The 25,951-nt window shown below is 40.1% G+C and overlaps 1 protein-coding gene and 1 long non-coding RNA gene across 4 annotated transcripts in view; one reads left to right on the top strand and one right to left on the bottom strand.

Annotated features, from left to right (window-relative positions):
- Positions 1-19,361, top strand: part of ppp2cb (protein phosphatase 2, catalytic subunit, beta isozyme) — a 29,557-nt gene extending 10,196 nt beyond the window's left edge. For all 3 annotated transcript variants that reach the window (XM_078209440.1, XM_078209449.1, XM_078209433.1), the window contains 6 exons: positions 5,028-5,237; positions 5,444-5,617; positions 7,329-7,418; positions 13,208-13,369; positions 16,601-16,719; positions 18,511-19,361. In XM_078209440.1, coding sequence (XP_078065566.1) covers positions 5,028-5,237; positions 5,444-5,617; positions 7,329-7,418; positions 13,208-13,369; positions 16,601-16,719; positions 18,511-18,583 — 828 coding nt within the window. In that variant the 3' untranslated portion in view covers positions 18,584-19,361. The remainder of the gene's footprint in view (positions 1-5,027; positions 5,238-5,443; positions 5,618-7,328; positions 7,419-13,207; positions 13,370-16,600; positions 16,720-18,510) is intronic.
- LOC144491558 (uncharacterized) lies at positions 12,014-25,515 on the bottom strand. The gene is made up of 4 exons (XR_013497468.1): positions 25,407-25,515; positions 18,451-18,627; positions 14,955-15,002; positions 12,014-13,357 (listed from the first exon to the last, which is right to left on the bottom strand). It is a non-coding gene; the product is annotated as an uncharacterized LOC144491558 (long non-coding RNA).
- Between the last annotated feature and the right edge of the window lie 436 nt (positions 25,516-25,951).

Genomic DNA, 25,951 nt, shown 5'->3' with positions numbered 1-25,951 from the left:
GGTGATACCAGTATTTTTATATTTCAACATGTTATGCAAGCATATGTTCACAGCAAATTAAGATACTGAATACATCACTTGAGGCAACAGTAGAATTATAGATTCATGTCATATGAGGTATATATCACAAAGACTAGGCTATGTTTTCTACAGAGCTTCTAGTCTTATTTCCTGTTCATCTCTGGTGCAATAGCCTGGTTGGAATGGCTCAAAGCCATTTTAACAATTAAGTTGCTTAGGAATGAATCCAGAGTTGTGCAGAGAGTTTTGAGTATTAAGGGGGTTGGTGAAAATGGAGGCCAATAGTGCAATATATCTATTTGGCTATACTCAAACGGATCCTGTTATCAATCAGGTAGATCTCAACTATTTGTAGTTTAATTCGTGTTGATAGAGAAGAACCTGAGAAAATTTATTCCCTGTGAAAAATTCTCATTCAATCTGGGATAAACTCCACCTCAGAAGGATGACATCTTGCCTCTCCCTTAAAAGTAGTTTCCAGAAATGAGAGCACAGCTTGATGAACCTTAAATAGCATTGGTGAACATTTTGAGGTCTGTAGAATTTTTTGTTTAAAAGTTGGGAGTTAAAATTACTAATTGACTTCCATGCCTCTGGGCTAGTTGCTGGAAAGGTTGGCCAACGCTCGGTTCTGATACATTCCAGTGATTCCTGGATAGCTATGTCTGTGGATTTGGGTGAGGGCTGGATCATAGACTAGACTAAATTCACAGAGTTCAAGTGGACTGCCAATGCTCATTGTATAAACTCTTGCATGAAAAATGATAATCAGCTGGTGGCTAACCTGTGTATCATGCCCCAAGAAAGTAAGACCTGGATTGTCCAGGAGGGGTTAATTTTATTATTAGGCACATTTGCTGTTTCTGTACTTGGGAATGGGGGTTGGGGAATTAGCTCTTGGTGTCCTACCCCATCATTGATTGTAGCCCAGGGTGAGAACGTATTTTCTACATTGTCAATACCTTTTATCATCATGTATACCTCAATTCGATCTTTAATTGTTCTAAACTCCAGAGAGTGTAGGCCTAAACTGTTCAATCTCAATCAGAGGTTTTTAAATTCAAAGCCATGTAACTTAATGTAATTCGGTGAGGGCAGAGGTTGCGGGTGAGTGGAAGACGATATGAGCAGTAGGATTTTTGATAGTCCAAAGATGTGCGGGTTAGGTGAATTAGTGTCAGGGGGTCTAGCTAGGGTAAATGCATGGGGTTGTGGGGATGGGGCCAGGGTGGGATTGTGATTGGTGCAGACTCGATGGGCTGAACGGTCTCCTTTTGCATTGTAGGATTCTATGATTCTGTAGTCTTAAGCTTACTAAGGGTGGCTAATGGGAAACCTGCTAACAGAACATTAGAATAATCAAATCTAAGGTGGTAAATGAGGGTTTTAGCAGCAGATGTGGATGTTATGGAGGTGGTCTTTGTAACAAAATGGATTTGGGAATGGACACACAGCCCAAGGATAAATAGGAAGTGTCAGTTACAAACAATTTTGTTAAGCCTATAACATTGTAATCGGTGGTAGGCTGGAATTGGGAGCATGGGTATGAATTTTGTTTGGAACGAAGAACAATGGATTTGGTTTAATAACTGCTTAGCTGGAGACTATTGTAGTTCATCTGAAACTGGATGTCAGGCAAGCTCTCTACTATGCTGTCAATGCTTTATTCAGCTGATCCATTAAGAGTGCAATGTTCTTAGTTCATGACCTCAAAATGCCTCTGTCCCTGTGAATACCAGCAAGAGGTTACGTGCAATCTAAATGCAGTTAACTGATGTCATTCAGGGGCAAATGGCCTCTGTGTTGCCCGTATTTTACTCTAATGTGTGGGCATAGCACAAAATTTCAGGCCCGGATGCTTCACTGAAATCTGAGTTACATATGGGTAATATAAAGGTCATTATGTTTGTAAATAAAGTAATGTATTTATGTAGTACAGTGGTTAGGACAATAGCCTTTCAGCTCTGGATGCTGGTTTGAAATCCAATTTTGGATGTTGGGCTGGAATCCCTTTGGTCTGCTGATACCGCGAGTCCAACGATTGCGCTAAGATTGGCGTAACTTGGACTCCTTTAGCCCATCGAGTCTTCTCTGTCATTTTATTCATGACCGCTTTTTGATTCCAATTCCCTGTCATTTCAGTCTTGAGTGGTGACCTTGGTGTAAATGATAACCAGTATAGAAAACTAACTCCAGGACATTTTAAGTTAACTGAGATGACAAGACTAGGACACAAGTTCACGAGTAAACTTCTAATTTAAGACTAACATAAAGAATATTTTCTGGCTGAATGATCAGCATATGTATTGGATGTAGAAAAGAACATTAATCTGCATTATCTAATAGTTGTACACTGTCTTTATGGATGAGTGAACTTAGTGCCATTCATCTATATCTGTCTCAGGAAATGAGTTAGAGCACCCGTCAGCCTAAACCACCAATCATAGAATCCCTACAATGCAGATAGAGGCTATTCAATCCATCGTTTCTTCTAGAAGCCACAGGACGTCTGTTTTTGGAAATGGCAAAATGCAACCATTTTCCCAGAAGCCATACTTTTCTGGCAACCCAAGGGGCAACACAACAGATGAGACAAGCTCACTAGCCAGCCCTTGCATACCTCTTAATTGCACCTTAGCAGAATACTATCATAAAAGCGATCATAAGAACATCCTATATTCCCAAATTGTTTTTAAAATCCAGTGCAGGTTTCAGAATGGCTATTTGTTGTCCACTGCTGATTTGAGGCAGTTAAACGGGATTGTAGTTATTTTATCCAGCTAATTTATTGCAGAAATTACAACATTGAATCATCAAACTATTGTCTTTGTTAACTATAGCTTATGTTGGATGACAAGATGCTGTTTTTGTCATTCCTACCAGCTATACTCCTGAGTGCTAAAAAGAATGTGCCACCAATCACACTTTTTTTGTTTTTAAAAAGGTTGCTTGTTTACTAGATTTCAAAAAGGGTGAAATATGAACGTACAAATTAGGAGTAGACCACCTGGCTCCTTGAGCCTGCTCCGCCGTTCAATAAGATCATGGCTGATCTGATTGTAACCTCAACTCCACATTACCATCTACCCCCAATAACCTTTCACCCCCTTGCTAGTCATGTGTCCATTTAGTTCTCCTTAAAAATATTCAAAGACTCTGTTTACATGGCCTTTTGAGGAAGAACCTTTCAAATCTCGTGACCTTGAGAGAAAGAAATTCTCCTTGTTTCTGTATTAAATGGGCAACCTCTTATTTTTAAACAGTGACCCCACAGGAGGAACCACCCTCTCCACACCCACCCTGTCAAAACCCCTCCGGATCAAAGTCGCCCCTTACTCTCCCCAACTACAGCAGACACAAACCTCACCTGTCTAACCTTTCCTCATAAGACAATCCTCCATTCTGGTAATGGTCTTGTAAACCTTCACTGAACTGGTAAGGAGACCAATACCTTGCACAGTAATCCAGATGTGATCTCACCAGTGCCATGTATAACTAAAGCACAACCTCTTTTCTTTTGTATTTAATTCCACTCGCAAAAATAATGGCATCCATACTAACGTTTTGTGACACGTGCAGTAGGACACTGAGATTCCTCTGCATCACAATCTTGCAATCTCTCACCATTTAGGTAATAAGGTTTTTTATTTTTCCTGCCAAAATGGGCAATTTTACATTTTCCCGCATTGTACTCCATTTGCCAGATTTTTGTCCACTCACTTAATCCATCTATACCCCTTTGTAGTCTCCTTATGTCCTCTTCACAACTTAATTTCCTACTTATTATGGTATCATCAGCAAATTTAGCAACTTTGGCCCCTTCTTCCAAGTCATTTATATAAACTGAGAAGTTGAGGCCCCAGCACTGATCCCTGTGGCACACCATTTGTTATATCTTGTTGACCAAAAATGAGCCATGAATGGCTCCTTTCTGTTTCCTGTCAGCTAGCCAATCTTCTATCCATGTCTATATGTTACTCCCTATACCACAATTTTTTCTGCAATAACCTTTGATATGGAGCACTTTATCAAATACCTTCTGGAAATTTAAGTACAATGCGTCCACTGGTTCCCAAAGAATGCTATTTAGTTAAACATGATTTCCCACTCTCAAAACTATGTTGACTTTGTCTGATTATTGTTTTTAACATTTTCCCTATGACAGATGTGAAGGTAACTGGCCCGTAGTTTCCTGCTTTCTGTCTTACTTTCTGAATAAAGGACTTATATTTGCTATTTTCCAATCCAGTGGCACCTTCCCCAAATCTAGGGAAGTTTTGGAAAATTAAAACTAATGCATCAACCATTTCACTAGCCACTTCTTTTAAGACCCGAGGCTAAAGTCCATCAGCACCCAGAGACTTGTCAACCCGCAGCTTCGACAATTTACTCAGTACTTGGTGATTTCTAATTTTCTTGAATTTCTCCCTTCCACAGCTATTTCTGGGATGTTACTGGTATTCTTTAAAATGAAGACTAATGCAAAATACCTGTTCAATTCATTTGCCAGCTCTTTATTTCCATTATTAATTATCCAGACTCACTTTCTATGGGACTCATTTTAACTCGCTTTAACTTTAAAAAAAATATCTATAGAAACTTTTACTATCTTTCTATATTTCCAGCTAGATTTCTCCTGTACTCTTTTTTTTTTCCTCTTATTATTCTTTTAGTCACTCTTGGCTTTTGAAAAATATTATGTCCAATCTTCTGACTTACCATCCATTCTTTCACAATTGTCAGCTTTTTCTTTAAGTTTGATACTATCTAACACTTTCAGTTAACCACGGATAGTGGGTCCTCCCTTAGAATTTTTCTTTCTCATTGGAATGTATCTCTGTCCCTTTAAATACATTGAGTGTGGTTTTCTAAGCTCTGATTGGAATAATAAGTTAGTTTGTGGTTCTTTAAGAAATGCTGGAAGAATTATTTGTGTGGTAAAATAATTATCTTTAACATAAGACTTTGATAACTCATAGTAAAATTCCTTCTCTCCACTTCCGTAGGCTAAAGAAATTCTTACAAAAGAGTCGAATGTACAGGAGGTGCGATGTCCTGTCACAGTGTGTGGTGATGTCCATGGACAGTTTCATGATCTCATGGAATTGTTCAGAATTGGGGGCAAATCCCCAGATACCAATTACCTTTTCATGGGAGATTACGTTGACAGAGGTTATTACTCTGTTGAAACTGTCACACTACTCGTAGCATTAAAGGTATGATATTTTTCCATACTGGAGTAGATTGACTTATGTTATACATTTTGCACTTGGTGACATTTCCCTAGTCAAAGCTTACCTGTCAAAGTCTCTCAGATTTGTGTGAAGTATGAATAAAACTTGCTCAGATTCAGTTTTACCTTGTTCTAACATATAGCTACTGGAAATAAGGCTGAAAATTAATTTATTTTCTTTAAACACAGGTTCGTTATCGGGAACGCATCACAATATTGCGAGGGAACCATGAAAGCAGACAGATCACACAGGTATATGGGTTTTACGATGAATGCCTAAGGAAATATGGAAATGCCAGTGTTTGGAAGTACTTCACAGATCTGTTCGATTATCTCCCTTTGACAGCCTTAGTGGATGGTCAAGTAAGTAAAATATGATCTCATTTATTTCATGAAGTAGGTTTCCTGTATTCTAAGCCTACTCAATGGTCTGGCTTGAGGCTTTTATCCTGAGAGTGCTGTGATTATCTGATGTGTTTTTGTCGTACAGTCAATATCATGTCAAATATAAAAGTCTCTGTCTGCATAATTTCAATGGCATACATTTACAAGGGAGTCTGGAAATCTGCACAAAGGTTAAGTGCTTTCTGTCCTTGTTAATTAACCATTGGAGCCAGTTTGGTACATGTGTCTGGTTTACTGATCTCTTAAAATGCTTCTTAAATGTTAAATGCTATATTTTATCCTCACCATTTTTAATAGAATAAATGGTTATTGACTCTTCTGTTGTATCTAGTGATAAAACAATACAAACACACATACAAACATATGAGTTAGGAATAGGAAGAGGTCATTTGGCCCCTTTGAGCCAGCTCCACCATTCAGTAGGATTATGGCTGATCTGACTGTTACCTCAACTTCACATTTCGCCTACACTGGATACCCTTTGACTCCCTCATAACTGTGTAACTAATTCCTAGAAATGGAGCAGATGATTGCTTTCACAAATGTTGTAAGCCATTTTATTTGCTTTTCGAGCAGGTGAATTTATCATGGATTCCTTATCATTTAGATTTGTGTAGAACATTTAACCTAGACCCTTCAAGACACTTTTTGTAGAAGCTTAATCAGACAAATAGGTGCGCAGCCAAAGAAGGAGATACTGGAAAGGATGGGTTTTAAGAACTGTACTTTCGGACGAAGGAAGAAGTTGTTTAAGGAGAGAATTCCAAAGCATGGGTCTGGATAGCTGAAGATGTGACCACTAATGTAGAGGTTGCACAGGAGACCAGCATCTCTGGAGTGGGGAGGAGAGGAAGCATGGTCATTGGTTGCAGAGCGGGGAAAGCCCATAAAGCGAGTTAAAGCCTTCGATCTGAATTTTAAATTAAGGCAATGTAGGTTGCAAGGTGATGGATGAGTCAGCAGGATTTGGTGTTGGACAGTATATGGACAGCAAAGTCTTTTCTTCCAGAGTTCAAAAATTGGAAGGTGGATAATGGAGCGTTGGAATATTTGAATCAAGGTGATCGCTTCAGTAGAATATGAGCAGAAGAAAGTGATGTGATAGAGGTGGAGGTAGGTGCCTTAATTGGGAGGCATTTAAACATGGTGTGGTGACAAAGATTTGGGAGGTGACATTCAAGTAGTGGACAACAAAATAACCAGTGCTGTGTCCTGAATTGGTAGGTTTATGTGCACAATTGCATTCAACTAGAGGTTCTCCTGAATGTCATCTAGGCTTAGAGCTATCTCTGGAGACAGACAGCGCCTAACTCCCATTTCCATTTTAGTGAATAAATCAGCCCATAAGCTAGACTTTTCCAGGAACTTGCTTACATATGTTTCCTCTTGTGTTCTTATAAGTGCTTTAAATCCAGGAAGGATTAAAAAGCTCAGTTTTAAAGACAAGCTGTTGATTTTCAAAATTTATTTCAAACTTTCAACCAAAATTAATGAAGTGGGTAGAGTTTGGGAGGAGCAATCCATTCCACAATCTTCAAAGGAAATTATGGCTGTGTGTAGTATATTTGTATTTTGAAAGGTTTTATGTTATAGCTTTGGAATTTTTCAATGTACCCATTTCACATAAATACAATGCTGTGTTCCCCTATTGATGATTTGGTGTCCACAGATTTTCTGTCTGCATGGTGGCCTCTCTCCATCCATAGATACATTGGATCATATTCGAGCCTTGGATCGTCTACAGGAGGTGCCTCACGAGGTGAGTTCCCTGCTGTGCTGTTTGGGTGCCATTGGTGCTATAGGTTTTCTTTCAAAGTGGCTTTATTTTTGATTTGATTTATTGTTACATGTATTGGGATACAGTTAAAAACTATTGTTTCTTGTGCATTATACAGACAAAATATCCCATTCATAGAGTACGTAGGGGAGAAGGAGAGGGTGCAGAATATTAAGTTGCAGTCATGGATAGGGTGTAGAGCAAATCAACTTAATATATGGTAGGTTCATTCAAAAGTCTGATGATAGCAGGGAAGAAGCTGTTCTTGAGACAGTTAGTATGTGTTCTCAGACTTTTGTATCTTTTTCCCGATGGAAGAAGCTGGAAGAGTGTGTGGGGTCCTTTATTATGCTGGCTGCTTTTCCGAGGCAGCAGAAAGTGTAGACAGTCAATGGATGGGAGGTTGGTTTAGAACATAGAAAAAATACAGCACAAACAGGCCCTTTGGCCCACAAGTTGCGCCAGTCATGTCCCTACCTACCTTGGCTTTTATATAAAGGCTTACCTATAACCCTCAATCCTATTAGTTTGTGTGATCTACTGGGTAAAGTTCACAATGCTTTGTACTTTCTTGTGGTCTTGGTCAGAGTAGGAGCCATACCAAGCTGTGATACATCCGGAAAGGATGATAGAAATTAGTGAGAGTCATAGAGTCGAATTTCCTTAGCCTCCTGAGAAAATAGAGGCATTGGTGGTGGGCTTTCTTCTCCACAGCGTCGCCGTGGATGGACCAGGATCGATTGTTGGTGATCTGAACACCGAGAAACTTGAAGCTCTCTGCCATTTTCACTTCATCCCTGTTGATGTTTTCAGGGGCATGTCCTCCACTCCGCTTCCTGAACTCCATTATTATCTCCGTTTTACTGACATTGAGGGAGAGATTATTGTCAGTGGTGGAAGAATTTGAAACGTCAGACCCTTTGGGTTGAGGAGTGGTTAATAAATTATTCACCCTCATTGCTTTTGGCCCAACAGCATTCAGTTGTAATAGATGGCAACATTCACTTTTATAGTCAGTGCAGTCAGGAATGCTGCAAAGTGTGTCAGCTGCTATACAATGTTCTATTTTCTATTGTTCTCTCTGGGAAGGTAAACTTTAAAAGCTTGTATCTGTTTCACTTTCAGCAGTTAATTGAATTAGGCAATGTTCAATTTTTCTGCTATTTAAAGTCCTGTAAGCTATTTGTTTGGATGAATTTCAGTTCTCTTCATAACTTTGACAGTAGTTGACAACCTCGAGGCCTGTGACTTGTAAAGAAAACAAGCCAATTTTCTTTACCTTTTCTCATAATGTAACTTCCTGATATTTAGGTCATCCTTGTAACTTGCCTCTACATTTTCAAAGGCAACCATCTTCCTTGAGGGTCTGACCAATATTTTGCCCAGCAGCACCAAGACCGCTCTTTTTTTTGATGTAAACATCAGTAAAAATAACTAGGTACTTTATTGACCTTGTTTTGATACAGCTAAGCATAGAGATAAGTGCATTAATGTCTACACTATTCCTGACACATTCACCATAATTCTTGATGAGTAAACTGCGACTATTTCATTTATATGTTTGATTCCTTGTTGTGATTACCTGAACTTCTTTGTATTGAATTATATCTGCATTTGTGAGCTCAGTCACCTAAAAAAAAAAGTTGAATTGCGATGTCCAAACATATAAATTAGGAGCTGGAGTAGGCCTTTTGGTCCCTTGAGCCTGCTCTGCCATTTGATAAGATCATGATTGCTGATCTGATTGTGGCCTCAGTTCTACTTTCCTGACTATCGTTTTGGCTCCCTTATCAATAAAGAATCAATTTAACTCCAATTGAAAAATATTCAATGACCCTACCTCCATGGTTCTCCGGGGAGGAGAATTCCACAGAATAACCACCCTCTGAATGAAAAAGTTCTCTGTCTCCATCTTAAGTGAGAGACCCTTTAATTTTTAAACTGTCCTCTCGTCTAGCCTCTCTCATAAGGGGGAACATCCTTTCAGCATCCACCCAATAAAATCACCTCTTGTTTTTCTAAATCCCAGTAAATACAGGCCCAACCTGTCCCGTCTTTACTCATAAGAAAACCCTTGCTTCCTCAGAATCAGTCGTGAATCTTCTCTGAACTGCTAATGCAGTTGTATCCTTTCTTGTGAAAGGAGACCAAAACTGTTCAGTGCTCCACATGTGATCTCACCAACTCCCTGTACAGCTGTAACAAAATTTCCCAACTTTTATATTCCAGTCCCCTTGCAATAAACAGCAAAACACTTACCTTCCTAATTACTTTCTGTACCTGCATACTAACCTTTTGTGATTCATGTACCAGAACACCCTGTCCCTCTATACCTGTGAAGCATTTGCAACAATCTTAAGCCAGAGGTGCCAAGTGGATGATCCATCTCAACCTCATCAGGAGATCTTCAGCCAATTCAATTCTCTCCTGGTGATGCACAGTGGAAGGCACGCGATACTGTAAAGGCTATGGGCCCTGACAATATTCCAGCAATAGTACTGAAGACTTGTGCTCCTGAGGTTGCCACGCCCCTAGTCAAGCTGTTCCAGGACAGCTACTACACTGGCATTTACCTGGAAATGTGGAAAATTGTCCAGGTATGTCCTGTACACACAAAGCAGGCCAAATCCAACTCGGCCAATTACTGCCTCATTAGTCCACTCTCGATCATCAGTTAAGTGGTGGGAGGAGTCGGCAACAATTCTATTAAGCAGTATTTGCAGAACAGTAACCTGTTCAGTGACACTCAGTTTGGCTTCTGCCAGTGTCACTCAGCTCCTGACCTCATTACAACCTTGGTTCAAACATGGGCAAGCCAGCTAAACTCTAGAGGTGAGGCAAAAGTGACTGCCCTTGACATCAAGGCAATATTTGACTGCGTATGACATCAAGGAGCCCTAGAAAAACTGGTGTCAGTGGGAATCAGTGAAAACTCTCCACTGGTTGAGAGTCATACCTAGCACAAAGGAAGATGGTTGTGATTGTTGGAGGTCAACCATCTCAGTTCCAGGACATCAGTGACCTTCCTTTCATTATAAGTCAGAAGTGGAGATGCTTGCTGATTGTACAATGTGCATCATTTGCAATTCCAAAGATTATGAAGCAGTCCATGTCCAAATTCAGCAAGGCTTGGACGATATCCAGGCATGAGCAGAGAAATGGCAAATAACATTCGTACCACATGAGAGAATCTAACCATCGCACCTTGACATTCAATGGCATTACTGTTGTTGAATCCGCCACTATCAACATCCTGGGGATTACCATTGGTCAGAAACTGAACTGGACTAGCCATATAAATACTGTGGCTACAAGAGAAGGTCAGAGGCTAGGAATCCTGTGGCAAGTAACTCCCCTCCTGACCACATTCCCACCCCCTCAAAAAAGAATCCACATCTACAAGGCACAAGTCAGGAGTGTAATGGAATACTCTCCCCTTGCCTGGATGAGTAAAGCTCCAACAACACTGAAGAAGCTTGACAGCATCCAGGACAAAGCAACCGCTTGATTGGCATTCCCTCCATCACTGACGCATAGTGGCAGCAGTGCGTACTATCTACAAGATGTGCTGCAGGAACTCACCAAGACTCCTCAGAGCACTTTCCAAATCTACAACCACCACCATCTAAAAAGACAAGGGCAGCAGACACGTGGGAAGATTGCCATCTGCAAGTTCTCCAGGCCACACCATACGGACTTGGAATTATACCGCACCAGATGAATTGCAGCAGTTTAAGAAGGCAGCTCATCACCACCACCTTGACAGCAATTAGGGATAGGTAATAAATGTTGGTCTCGCCAGCAACACCCACATGCCATGAACGAATATTGTTTTAAAAGCTCGTAATTCTGCAATGTTCTCCACTTCTACTGCTTTCCTATTCTTCCAAAGTGGGCAAGTACACATTGCCCCACACCCCATTTGCTAATTTTTTTATCCATTCACTTAACCTATCTAAAATCTTTTGTGGATGCTCAGTCCTCCTCACAACTTATTTTCCTACCTATTTTTGTGCCATCAGCAAATTTAACAACTATACCTTTGGTTCATTCATCCAAGTCATTGATATAGATTGTAAATAGTTCAGGCTGCAGCACTGATCCTGTGGCACACCACTCGTCACATCTTACCCACCTGCTTTTTATTTAACAAACCTTATTAACCTTCATCAAATACCTTTTGGAAATCCATGTATACTACATCTACAGGTTCTCAATCTGTGCTACTTCATCAAATAACTATCAAATTACTGAAACATGATTTCCCTTTTGCAAACTTGGCCTGAATGCCGTGCTAATTCAATATTCGATTCTAGCATATGACAGATATTAGGTTCACTTTTTTATTCTTGTATTGCTGGTTAGGCCAGTATTTATACTGCTCTTCCCTAATTGCTCTTGAGAAGGTGGTGGTGAGCTGCATTCTCAAACTCTTGCAGTCCATGTGGTGTAAGTATATCCACAGAATGGTTAGAGAGGGAGTCCAGGGTCTACTATTGAGAAAAGGTGGCCCTCATCTCCTTATCAGTGCTGGTACTTCTGTTCCTACTTTTTTCCCTTTGGTGTTTTTTTTTGTTAACTTTCCATTCGTTATATTCCATTCCTCCCTCCTTTCCTGAAAGCATTGACTCATGTTGCCATGAACTTGTGTGTGTACTGTGCAATACTTCCCCAAATGGCCATTATAGACATGTGATTGATCTAGCTTTTCACCATAACACCATACCGGCCAAAGCAGCTAACTTGTGTTCAATGGCCATGCATGATGCCCATACTCTTCCAGCAGCTTATTGTATAGAGGTCACTAGATGTAAGAGTGACAGTCTCACTAACTCAGAGACACTATATGGCTCACTACCTGTGCCTTTACCAACTGAGCAGTCAAAGAGCTTTAAAATTAATTGTTTTCAGCTTGTCACTGGTGATGTGAAAATTGCTTTGAGTGTTTTACGCGAAATGTAATCTGAACTGTCTTGCATTTAACTTGAGCTGCATTTAACTTTATCTTACTTGCTGTTTAAAGATACAGGCTTAAAATTGTTAGTTTATTAGCAGCTTGCTCAGTGAAGAACAAATATGTGTATTGTGATCAAGGATTTGATTTATTGTCATGTATTACAGTGAAAAGTATTGTTTCTTGCGTGCTATACAGACAAAGCATACCATTCATAGAGATGGAAACAAGAGAGTGCAGAATGTAGGGGTACAGTCATTGCTAGGGTGTAGAGAAAGATCAACTTAATGCAAGGTAGGTCCATCCAAAAGTCTGACAGCCCCAGGGAAGAAGCTGTTCTTGAGTCGGTTGGTACATGACTTCAGACTTTTGTATCTTTTTCCCAACGGAAGAAGGTGGAAGAGAGAATGTCCGGGGTACGTGGGATCCCTAATTATGCTGGCTGCTTTGCTGAGGCAGTGGGAAGTGTAGACAGAGTCAATGGATGGGAGGCTGGTTTGTGTGATGGATTGGGCTACATGCATGACCTTTTGTAGTTTCTTGCAGTCTTGGGCAGAGCAGGAGCCATACAAAGCTGTGATACAACCAGAAAGAATGCTTTCTATGGTGCATCTGTAAAAGTTGGTGAGAGTCGTAGCTGACATGCCAAATTTCCTTAGTCTTCTGAGAAAGTAGAGGCGTTGATGGGCTTTTTAAACTAGCGTCCGCATGGAGGGACCAGGGTAGGTTGTTGGTGATCTGGACACCTACGTGTATTGTGCTCAGTAATTTATTAAGACTATAGCTGTACGAATCCTGTAACTTTCTGTTCAATCAGGGTCCAATGTGTGATCTGTTGTGGTCGGATCCTGATGACCGTGGCGGTTGGGGGATTTCTCCACGAGGTGCTGGCTACACTTTTGGACAAGATATTTCTGAAACATTTAACCATGCAAATGGACTCACTCTGGTGTCTCGAGCTCATCAGCTTGTAATGGAGGTAAGGGAAAATATATTTAAACTACAATTGCATTCATTTAAATGGGGTATGTAACGACTCAATCTGTAGCTCCAAGACTTAAGTAGGTTAACATTATGTTTATATAGTTTTCCCCTCCAACCTCTGGTTTGAAAAATGCTTTCCAGGACAGGCCTATTTCAGTTTGGCCTTGTTCTAAAACTGTGTAAAGTGGAAACTGATAATTGCCCTGGTAATTTAACTACAGCTAATCTAGCTTTGTATCAAAACTGAAATTATAGGAATTGTGTCAACCAGGCATCAAACCACTATTTTTAAAAAGAGCACAGTTATATTTGGCTGATAAAGGTAAGTATGTTCAATAGTTTCTTTTTTTATCCTGGCCTTCTGAATGTTATGTTTTAGAATTAACTTGTGTTCATCTAACACTTATGTGAGCTCACAATAGATACATAGTTCTGTACAAGCTGCTGAAAAATCATTAAAGTAGAAAAAATAACTTGATGTTGTGGTCATATCATCAACCAGAGAGCCCATGGTGCATAAAATTACAATCACCTGTATGCTAAAGTTTGTGGATTCTGTATATCTTATAATCATCCCCGTGTCTGCGTGGGTTTCCTCTGGTTTCCTCCCACAATCCAAAGATGTGTGGGTTAGGTTGATTGGCCATACTAAATTGTCCCTTAGTGTCAGGGGGACTAGCAGGGTAAATGCATGGGGTTATGGGGATAGGACCTGGGTGGGATTGTGGTCGGTGCAGACTCGATGGGCCAAATGGCCTCCTTCTGCACTGTAGGGATTCTATGATCCCTTAATCCAGGCTGTCCATGAAATGCAAGAATATGAAGATGTGCATTTTTTAAAAGTTAAAATAGTTGGTGGTTTCAATAGTCCTAACTCGAGATTAGATTAAGTTAATTTGGTTAGTATTGATTTTGCGCAGATTATATGATCTTTGTAGAGACTGGTAATTTTAAAAAGCAAATACCAATTCCAAGTTATTAACTGAATAAAGCCACCTAACAAAGGAAAAGGAAGCATCTTTTACTGATTAAAAACAAGCGCTATTAACTTAATACGTATTCTGTAAGAAATTATACTTGAAACCAAAATTTCAAACAGAACTCTCCCCGCGCTACTTTTAATTTCAACCGAAAACCCCTTTCTATGTTGCAGTTTCTTGAGTGTATTCAGATCTCCTTGAATCCAACTCATGTATGTCTCTGCTCTCAAGGATTTACTGTGGGTTTTTCTCCGGTTTCCAGTTATCTTCTGAGGTGAGGGGTCTCTTGGGGATTCTCTCACTAGCGTTCAGCTAGGTGAATCCTCCAGCCCTATTTCGACACTGCACAAATCTGAATTTCCCCAACCTGAGCATGGGACTCGCTTGTATTCTTGAATGGTTACTCCAAATCAGAAACATCCTTGGTTCCTGGTGGCCCTCTGCCCCTTGTTCTGTCAATTGATAGATCCTCACAACAACAATAAAACTTCCTAACCCCTACAGCCTATCTCCATAGTAAGTGACACAGCCCCCTGTTCCCAGGTAGAAATGAAATTATCTTAAAACGTGTCCTTTGATATGAAACGTATAAAAGGATACTCGAAAACCTTCCTTTGTTCAGCAGGTGCTTTCAAATCTATCTTTGATCTGGGGAAATGACATGAATGTTTTAAATCTCTTGGTTTGCACCTTAACTTCAAACTTTCTCCTAAAATGTCTACACATAGCCTGTGCCCTCAAAGGATATTCCACCAGAGAGGCCATTATAATCCTAAGTGTGAATGTCCCTCTGTACCATGTCTGTTCATAAGATATAGGAGCTGAATTAGGCTGTTTGGCCCATCCAGTCTTCTACACCACTCAATCATGGCTGATATGCTCCTCATCCCCAATTTGCTGCCTTCTCCCCATAACACTTTAACCCATTACCAATTAAAAATCTAACTCCCCCTTAAATTTACTCACTGTCCCAACATCCACCGCACTTTTGAGGTAGCGAATTCTACAGATTCACAACCCTTTGGGAGAAGTAGTTTCTCCTCAACTCTGTTTTAAATTTGCTACCCCTTATCCTAAGACTATGACCCCTCATCCTAGAATGCCCCACAAGAGGAAGCACCCGCTCCACGTCTACTTTATCCATACCGTTTATCATCTTGTGTACCTCAATTTGATCTCCCCTCATTCTTCTAAGTTCCAGAGAGTATAGGTATAAACTGTTCAATCTCTCTTCCTATGACAAACCCCTCATTTCTGGAATCAATTTAGTGAACCTCCTCTGAACTGCCTCCAATGTCTCTACATCCTTTGTCAAATAAGGGGACCAAAACGGTGCACAATACTCCAGGTGCAGTCTGACCAATACAATAAGCCTTCCCTTTTGATCTGTAACTCCAGGCCTATCTAATTAGCCATCCAGTCCAAGCTTTTTTGCATCTACCCTACATTTAAACATGACAGTTTCCAAAATAAAAAGTAATCCTACAATGTATTGTAACACAGGAAATGGCTTCTTTCATTAGACAGCAGAACCAGGTGGCATTATTGAACCATATGGATTCTTCATGGACTGTATAACCTGTGTTGATACTGGTTCTGCTGTTGAACAATTGTCAAATCTAAATGTGAACTTGTTTAATAATTTAAACCATGGAGCAAAGCAGTTGAGTTTTAGGAGAGAAAAATATGCTTCCTTTAGATTTTTAAAAAGGTTTTTTAATAAACTCTATTTCTTGCACAAGGTGCATAATGCAAAACATTGGTTAAGACCAAGAAATCCATCTGTGTACTGCTATTGTAGTGCCTATGTATGGGAAAAGTAAGCTGCATCTGTCCGGTAATAGCAAACTATTTTCAATACATGGAGCTCCTTCTAACCATGAGGCAATTACAAATGTTCTCATAATGCATTTAGATAAATTAGATGGCTTATTTAGGTTCAGTACCATTTAAAAGTGGTACCCTATTTGAAACTGGTATTTTATGGAAAGTTAGCCAAATTGTTGTGAAAGAAACTTATAGCCTGTCTAGTCCTTCTCTCATACTTTATATACATAACCTAGTTTGGTAAACATACAAAGAGTTATCATGGGACTCTTAAGGATCCACTTAATAAGTCCCAATATTGTAACTGAAGAGCTTTGGTGAGATAGTGCTTAATGGGGGATATTATTGCATCAATTTCTATGAAGAGTAATGATGTTATTTTGCAAGATGTTTAAGATCTTCCAATTGTTTGATTCCAGGGATACAACTGGTGCCATGATCGAAATGTGGTAACGATATTCAGTGCTCCAAATTATTGTTATCGCTGTGGTAACCAAGCTGCTATAATGGAGCTAGATGACACACTGAAGTATTCCTTGTAAGTATAATGGAATCTAAGTTTATGATGCGTTGTTTCAGACAGCAATCATGTTTTTTGTATAAAACTTGTCCAGTTTAAACTAAAGGCTAAAAATTGTTTGGGTTGAAGGTGGGAAATTTAAGTTCTCCTCTTTCAGCGCTAGATTTAACATGTTGATACGATAAAATAGATCCCACTTTTATAACTGATAACTGGAACAACCCCATGAGTTGTGTAAATAGTGCAAAGCATCAAGTAAAGATGGGCACAGTGGTCCAAGGATGTGGCCCAGTCATGGGAAAGTAACTTCTTCAGTGTGATGCAGGTTCATAATGTTCAGTCAACACCAGACATGCCCAGGACTTAACCTGAGAGGGAGGGACAGAATGCATTGCATCATCTTTTAGTTTTGTGGCACCACTAAGCAACTAATGACAGAGTAATTTAAGAGGAACGTTGAAATAATTTGCCTCTTGTGCTTTTGACTAGAGAGACTGTAGTGAAACGAGGTGCATAAATGCTGAATACAAATCCTTCCTTCTCTCTTCCTCTCTCTCTCCCTTCGCTTTTCTTCTCTCCAAAAGATTCATTAATCCAACTGCTATCCATTTATTAACAAAGATGGCTGACTTCCACTAGATTGCAGTTCCCCAGATGTTGGTTGTCTGCTGTACCTTGCTCAGGTGTTTGTTAGAGTGCTCTGGCTAATCTCTGACTACTGAAGCCAAATGGTTCATCCATCCTGCTGCTCCAGCACAAATCAGCAACTCAGTGCTTTTTAGATCAGATGGCCAGTCTGTGTCTTCATTTCTTTAATGGCAATTTTTGAATAACTCTGCATATTTCAAATGTTTGTCTTTGTCTCGTGACTTGAAATCTTGTGAAGGGAAATCCACCCATTGGTCTAATTTAGGGCTATTGACACTTGCAGTTTGTAAATATATTATCAAATGAGGTTTAGAGTCATCGAGATATAGCATAGAAAAAGGTCCTTAGGCCCATCGCGTCCATGCTGATCAAAGACAAGCTACGCAACTATTGTAATCCCATTTACCAGCACTTGACCCAATTAAGGTTCATGGCACTAATTTAATTATGAAATAATAATGTAAGTGCTCTGACTGACTTCTCTGTCCTCGTACCTAAAATTTCTTGAAGCTGCTGAGCATCTTCTGGCCAGGAGGTCTAGTCTATAAGGTGCTGTTGTGTTCAAGTGAAATAATTAATAGTATCTTTACTAATTCCCAGCTATTTAAACTTCGATGTTTTAACATAGTTAGGATTGACTTCTAGAATGTTGCTACAACACAATATATAACTTAAAATAGACCGCTTGGGTTGTTTGATTTTCTTTTCAGTACACCACCTTTCTTGCTGGCCCTGGACTATTTTAGAAATCCTCCTTGTTTTATTAACATTATACATTTGTGACTTTAGTTATAGAATTGCTTTCTTTTCTTGTAAGATGATCTTCCCTTTATTATTTTGGTAAGTTGAATGTTGCAGACTGACCCAAGTCAAGATTTCATTGCAGAACTTTCTTGACTGGAGAATTGAATATAAAATAGTCACCTAATTTTCAACTTTCATTGAAACTAATGAGTGAAACAGGTGCAATATTAAGTAACCTTTCAGGACTGGCAAAAGCACTTTAGAAGAGAAACAGATGTTTGCTGATATGGCTTTTTTTTAAATGGATCCCTTATTATTGTTATAAAGCCTGTATGATGCAAGATAGTAAGTTTGTACCTTGATGCCTTTTTGGTGTTCTTTGGTTCATGTATTAAGTGCAACTCCTTTTCCCCTCAGCCTTCAGTTTGATCCAGCACCTCGCCGTGGGGAGCCTCATGTCACTCGCCGTACTCCAGACTATTTCCTGTAAAGAGTTCTTAATTGTACACTACAACCACGCCAGCAGGTCACCTGCTACAGAAAAAGCAACAATAATTTAAATGTTTTTCTAAAATTACTTCTGTCACAACTTAATAGCATTAACATGGACCAAATGTGCCATACTGAAGGCAGTCCTATGCCTGGAGCATTGAGCACAATTTAATAGTGATTATTATCTTTGTTTTGTTTCAATATGGAAAATATGGTATTCAATCCCAACAGTCAGATTTTGCCTGCTGTTATTTGTCATTTTATTTTGCCCAGAGACTGTGAAATATTGATGTACAAATACTATAATAAACAGGTCCAAATGCAACAGTCATGACATTTTTAGTTGTAGTTTTAACAGGCATGTATTGCTTTCCAGTCCTTTTGTTTCGTTTTCAGTAAGAGGCGCTCGACACCTGATCTGAATGTATGCTATGAACAATTGAAGGGGACTCGCAACGCCCCTTCTGGAGTGTTCGAGAAAATGTCCCTTTTCAATGTTTGAATCACTGTTCTGTGTTACTGTACTTTTTTCTGTATATATTTGACATAAAAGTGCTTGCAACTTAACTTGGTGTATTTGAACAATAAACTACTTCAAATAATCAGTCACTGGGTTTCCGTAAGATAATTTAGGTAATGAAAAGTTGTAGTTTATCTCCAATTGAACTTAAATCACAGTTGTTATGAGCAAATATGCGCAAACATTCTGAAGTCTTGTTTAATTTTTTCACTTAGATTTTCTTCTTCCTCTAATAAAATACAAAACTTGAACCTTGGACTGGTTAGTGTGGTCTTATCCATTCTTTCCCAGACATTTTACATCTTGATACCTGCAATCTTTTTTTTTAAATCATTGATTGCTTCCAGAACTTCTCCAATTGTTTCAATTTCTGCCCCTTTCAAACTTTTGAGGATTTCTGAATTGGGAATCAATGTTAGGGGGTGGTCTGTTATGAAATTTATCACTTTCTAACCTGTGTGTATTTGTTTTACAAAAACGCTTCAATGTTATTAATTGCAGCAAAAGTAGTATAAAACACGATTTTGCAGTTGTCTTCTAGCTGGTTAATAGTCTGCATCAACAGTCAAATCAATTAATCAGTCTTGATTCAGTGTTGAAATACCAGGCGAAACATTTTTTTTCTTATTTAAAGATTATCCAGAGTTAAAGTTGCACATGGCACACTTTGAATGTTAGGGGTTTATTGTCATTCAGGTTGATCATTAAAATATTTGTCTCAATTATAAAGTACACAATGTTAGAGATGCCATAAAAGGGTTAAATTATGAGGCATCAGCTTGAGGGATAATCTAATTGAGATGTTTAAAATAAACTCAACAGGGGAGATACAGAAAAACTTGAGTCCGCAACAAGAAGGTACAATCTTTAAAAAAAAATCTTAATAGCACCAATGTATTTCTACTACCAAAAGAGAAAATGCTGAAAAATCTCAGCAGGTCTGGCAGCATCTGTAAGGAGAGAAAAGAGCTGATGTTGAGTCCAGATGACGCTGAGATTTTCCAGTGTTTTCTCTTTTGGTTTCAGATTCCAGCAGCTGCAGTAATTTGCTTTTATCCAGTGAATTTCTACTACTACACAAACAGAAGCTGGAAAAACTCAGCATCTATCAGGAGAGAAACACAGTTAACATTCCGAGTCATGGAGCCTTTTCAGTTCCAATGAAGAGTGCAGGACTCGGAACGTAAACTGTGTTCCTTTCCTGATGGCCGCAGGTCTTGCATTTAATGCATTTCTACTGTCTGGTTTCGGTGAGGCAAAGGTAGTGAGGTGCTTTCAAATTTTTAGAAGGCTGCTGGACTCGTAAGCAATTGAATCCAGGGTGGGTGATTGCATAGATGGGGAGAGGGGTTACAAAACATGTTGTTTTTATTGTGACGCAAATGGGAATGTAATGAGTGCAAGAGGTTAAGGAGGAATTATTTTACACAGAGGATCGTTAGAACTTGGATCACTTTGTTTGCGAGAGTAGTGTCAAATTGAGAGAAAAATTGAAGCCGAGGAAGATGGAGAAGTATGGGGAAAGCATGAAGCAGTGAGATTAGTTTTGGATCAGCTCTAACAACTGGCCATCACTGGTCTCTATTCGCTGCAGTAACTTTGTGGCCCTGGAGCAGATATTGGAATTCAAGAAAGGTTCCTCTACTGGGAGATCCTGGCCTCGATGTTTAGGTGTACTGAAGAAAATGGCCTTCAGGTGCAATCAGGCCATTAGCAGCCAAAGAATCACCATGATGGCAAGAAGGGAAAGTTATTTAAAGTTTTTACAAGATAAAGAATTAGGCATGGCAGCCCCCGCCCTGCTCCTGTCTGTTGGATTTCAACTCATTTGTCAATTAACAAATTCCCAACAGTGTGCGGGGCCAGAAAATCAACAACGTCTGGTGTGCGTGCATTCAACCTTGAAGCCAATTACACCATTACAAAATTGGAAGCATAACTTGACTAGGTCTGTTAAGCATTCCTAGCCAGAGCATGCAAGATGTGAACACAATCACAAATGAGGCTTGAACAGCAATGAATTTAATATGATTAAAGCATTGAAGAATGTAGTCTCAAAGTTCCATGTGCCTCCAGCCCATTGTAGCTCAATCAACATTTGGTTCGTGTTGGGTGGAACTTTTCCAACCCTTCATCCCCTCTTCTGTCAATAATCCACATTTTAACTTGAGGGATCCAGTTACAACCTAAAGAGGAACAGTTGGTGACCATATTTAAAATGGGACCTTATGTTGGCCTTGAGCGTGAATGTAAAATAAAGTCCACAGATAACAGCTTCTCTTCATTTTCTTCAACTCACAAAACTCAAAATGCCAAAAGGCTCACGGGTACTCTCGATTGTAAATGGGAAAATATTGCCATTGCTTGCAAGGGTCCCTTCCTGTTTACATCATGCTCTAAGAGCCTCTATTGCCCCACCCCAACCTTCATCCACCCCCTGCACAGGAAACCTGTGCCATTTAATTACTGAGGTGTTAATCAGATCAGATGAAGCCCTTCAGTCACTGTAGTAATGAAGGAAACCAAACTTTAAAATGTGCTACATTGGCTGTAAGGTGTTTGGAGTATCCTGAAGTTGTGAAGTGATCTATATAAGGAAATTTGGCATGTCCACTACAACTCTCACCAACTGGTACAGATGCACCATAGAAAGCATTCTTTCTGACTTGTGTGGCTTCTACTCTGTCCCAGACAGCAATAAACTACAAAGGATCATGAATGAAGCCCAGTCCATCACTCAAACCAGCCTCCCATCCATTGACACTGTCTACTCTTCCCACTGCCTCAGAAAAGCAGCCAGCATAATCAAGGATCCCACGCACCCCGGACATGCTCTCTTCCACCTTCTTCCATCAGGAAAAATATACAAAAGTCGTGAGTACCAACCGACTCAAGAACAGCTTCTTCCATGCTGCCATCAGACTTTTGAACGGACCTACCTCACAATCTTTCTCTACACCCTAGCTATGACTGTAACACTATATTCTACACTTCTTCGGTACGGTATGCTTTGTCTGTATAGTATGCAAGAAATATTATGTTTCACTATACTAGTGCGTGTGACAATCAAAAATAAGATTTTTTGTGAATACTGTTAAATATTTCATAAACCACTAAGGGATTTCCTGTGAGATCTGATGTGAAACTGGGACTCTTGATGCTTTATAAATTCATAAGTGCAAACCAAAATCAAGAACCCAACCAATACTGTGTGGATTTCTGATCTCCATATTAAAGGATGTAAAAGCACTGGGGAAGACGCAAACAAGATTTACAAGGCTGTTAACTGAACTGAGAGGTGAAAACTAGGGAAAGGCTGAACAGGCTGGGTCTCTTTTACTGGAAAATAGGACAGAAGTCTCACAACACCAGGTTAAAGTCCAACAGGTTTATTTGGTAGCACAAGCTTTCGGAGCACTGCTCCTTCATCAGGTGAGGAGCAGCGCTCCGAAAGCTTGTGCTACCAAATAAACCTGTTGGACTTTAACCTGGTGTTGTGAGACTTCATACTGTGCTTAGCCCAGTCCAATGCTGGCATCTCTACATCATAAAAAATAGAAGACTGCGTCTTGGGGGGGGGGGTTGGAGGGAGGGTGGGGTGGTGGTGAGCGGTACGGAGTTAACATAAGTCTTCAAAATTATGAAGGACACAGATAAAGTAGATAATTACACTTGGGAGTATAATTGTAGGGATGGTAAATATAAAATGGTAAGTAATAAATCCAAAAAGGAATTCATGAAAAACTTATTTGCCTAGAGAGTGGTTAGAATCTGGACCTCTTTACCCCATGAAGTTATTAAGGCTATTATCATAGCTACATTTACCGGACATTATGAAGAAGAAAGGAATAGGAGAATATGCTGATAGTTTTAAATGAAGTATGTTGGGAGGGGATTGGTGTGGAACAAAAACATTGACATAGACTGGTTGAACCAAATTGCCTCTTTCTGTGTTGTGCCTGGTTGCTATTAATGAAAATGTCACAAGGGTGTCCAAATTGTTTATGAGCTACATAATTCTGTGTACGTACACGATGCATTGCAGCAACCCGCCAAAGCTTCTTTAACTGTTCTCAACTCCGCAACCACCACGCCATCTGGAAGTATAAAGGCTGGTGTCAGGGGGATTAGCAGGGTAAATATGTGGGGTTATGGGAATAGGACCTGGATGGGATGGTGGTCGGTGCAGAATCGATGGGCCGAATGGCCTCCTTCTGCACCGTAGGGATTCTATGATTCTATGCAGGTGCCTAAGAATAGCAACACCTACCAAGCTTTCCTTCAAGTCACACACCATCTTCATTTTTTTTCCTATGTTGTGGGAAGACATTTACCACACAAATTGCAGTGGTACAAGAAGTAAGCCCACCAACACCATCTCAGGTAAATAGAAGCAAAATATTGCTGGCGACCTTAAATAAAACAGGAAGTGCTGGAAAAATTCAGCCAGTCCAGCAGCATCTGTGGTGAAAGAAACAGAGTTAACATATCGAGTCCAGTATGACTCCTCTTCAGAACCATCTTCCCAAGGATAGTTAGGGATGGGTAATTAACACCAGCCATATCCTGAGAGTCAATTTTTAAAAATAATCTCATTGCTTTTTATGAAACCTTGCTGTGTGGAAACACACATACAAGGGCAGGGTGTACAACACAGCGTGAGTGCATTTTCCACCTAGATAGAGATTTCAGATCCAGTAAAGTAAAAGTTTATTTATTAGTCACAAGTGAGGCTTACATTAACACTGCAATGAAGTTACTGTGAAATTCCCCTAGTTGCTATAGTCTGGTGCCTGTTCGGGTCAAGGCACCTAACCGGCACATCTTTCAGAAGGTGGGAGGGAACCGGAGCACCCGGAGGAAACCCACACAGACATAGGCAGAACGTGCAAACTCCACACAGACAGTGACCCAAGCCAGGAATTGAACCCAAGTCCCTGGTGCTGTGAAGCAGCTGTGCTAACCACTGTGCTGCTGTGCCGCCCCCACTCTGTAGACTATGTTTTTATATGTTGCGTGCAAATTTTTTGAAATGTAGCTCATAAACAATTTGGACACCCTTGTGACATTTTAATTGATTGCAACCAGGCACAGAAAGACCCTTAGACTGGTGTCACATAAATGGACAGGTCTAAGACCATGAATACATCTGTGCACACAGAGCTGGTAAGTAAGCAGTACAGCAGCAATTAACGGAGAGGCTGAACATTGCTATTTAAAGATCAAAAGCTCCAAAGCCAGTTTTATGACTCAAATACAAATACGTCACAGGCTAGGGCAGAGACTTGATGCCTTGGTGGTCATTGATTTAGAAATGCAACTTGACATTAAAGTGCAAATCCATATTATTCACTGCGCTCACTGTAAATCATTAACCTTTTGACTAAAAATCCATCCAGCCTTCATCTTTTTTTGTAATGCAATTGCTGCTGCATGGTACAGAATATACTTATCGACTATATTTAATGGGCTTCAGGATTCCTCAAAAGGCAGAAAGATTTTTTCTAATTTATCTCTGAATCTGAATTCAGGTTAAGTGAAGCTTTGTGTGATGTCTGCTGCTCGCTGAGGCAGGCACAGTAAGAAGTCTCACAACACCAGGTTATAGTCCAACAGGTTTATTTGGATTCACGAGCTTTCAGAGTGCTGCTCCTTCATCAGGTGAGTCTGAGGCTGAGGCAGAGTCAACTCTCAACGAATGAAAGCGGGAATGCTGGAAACACCCAGCAGGCCAGGGGCTATACATGTGGAGAGAAGGAGTTAGATTTAATGCCTGAAAAACTGTCAAGTACCAGTTTGATCGCAAGAATGTGCTCAGCCTTGTGTGAGCGGCACAGTGGTTAGAGCTGCTGCCTCACAGTGCTAGGGACCCAGGTTTGATTCCCGGCTTGGGTCACTGTGCAGAGTCTGCACTTTCTCGTCGTGTCTGCATGGATTTCCTCCAGGTGCTGCGGTTTCTTCCCACAGTCCAAAAGATGTGCTGGTTAAGCGCATTGGCCATGCTACATTCTCCCTCAGTGCACCTGAACAGGCGCCAGAGTGTGGTGACTAGGGGATTTTCACAATAACTTCATTGCAGTGTTAAGGCAAGGATAGATAAATTTTTGAACAGTGAAGGAATTGAGGGTTATGGTGAGCGGGCAGGTAAGTGGAGCTGAGTCCACGAAAAAATCAGCCATGATCTTACTGAATGGCGGAGCAAGCTCGAGGGGCCAGATGGCCTACTCCTGCTCCAAGTTCTTATGTTCTTAGTGTACACTAATAAATAAACTTTAAGAACTTAAATATTAAGTTTGCTAACCTCATCTGGGGTGGTGGTGGTGGGGCTATATAACACCTCAGCATCCGTCAGCTGGGACGGCAATTTACATCATTCAGGATTCCTGCTCCTGATAACAGTCCAGTGATTCCTGCTGGAAAGTGAAGGTTTGTGGAATGAAGATTCAACAGGATTCTTTTACATCTGAACAGAATTGAAAAGCCTCCCATTGACTTTTCCTTTGCATTGTCTGCAGCGGTAGCCAAGAGATTAATCGTTTAATCTGGGGTCTCCAGGACAATTGGGGGAGGGTAGACAGTGCTGGGATGTCCAAGGAAAGGATCCTAGTCTTAACTCAAGAATGCATTTGGTTGTCAGGAATGAAATTAAGAAAGACTTCCAACATGCACAATGCGGTGGGATTTCGGAATTCTTCCCCGCAACATCAGTTGATGCCGGGTTAATTGTTGATTTTAAATCTGAGATCGTTAGGTTTTTGTTAACCAAAGTGATTTGGGACAAAATATATGGAATTAGGTCACAGATCAGCCATCACTCAGTGAGTGACAGACAGAACAGCCTCGAGG

The sequence above is a fragment of the Mustelus asterias genome, chromosome 1 (genome assembly GCF_964213995.1).
Source record: "Mustelus asterias chromosome 1, sMusAst1.hap1.1, whole genome shotgun sequence".
Taxonomy (NCBI): Eukaryota; Metazoa; Chordata; class Chondrichthyes; order Carcharhiniformes; family Triakidae; genus Mustelus; species Mustelus asterias.
Note: the sequence above shows the minus strand (reverse complement) of the source record. Positions and strands in the feature narration are given on the sequence as shown.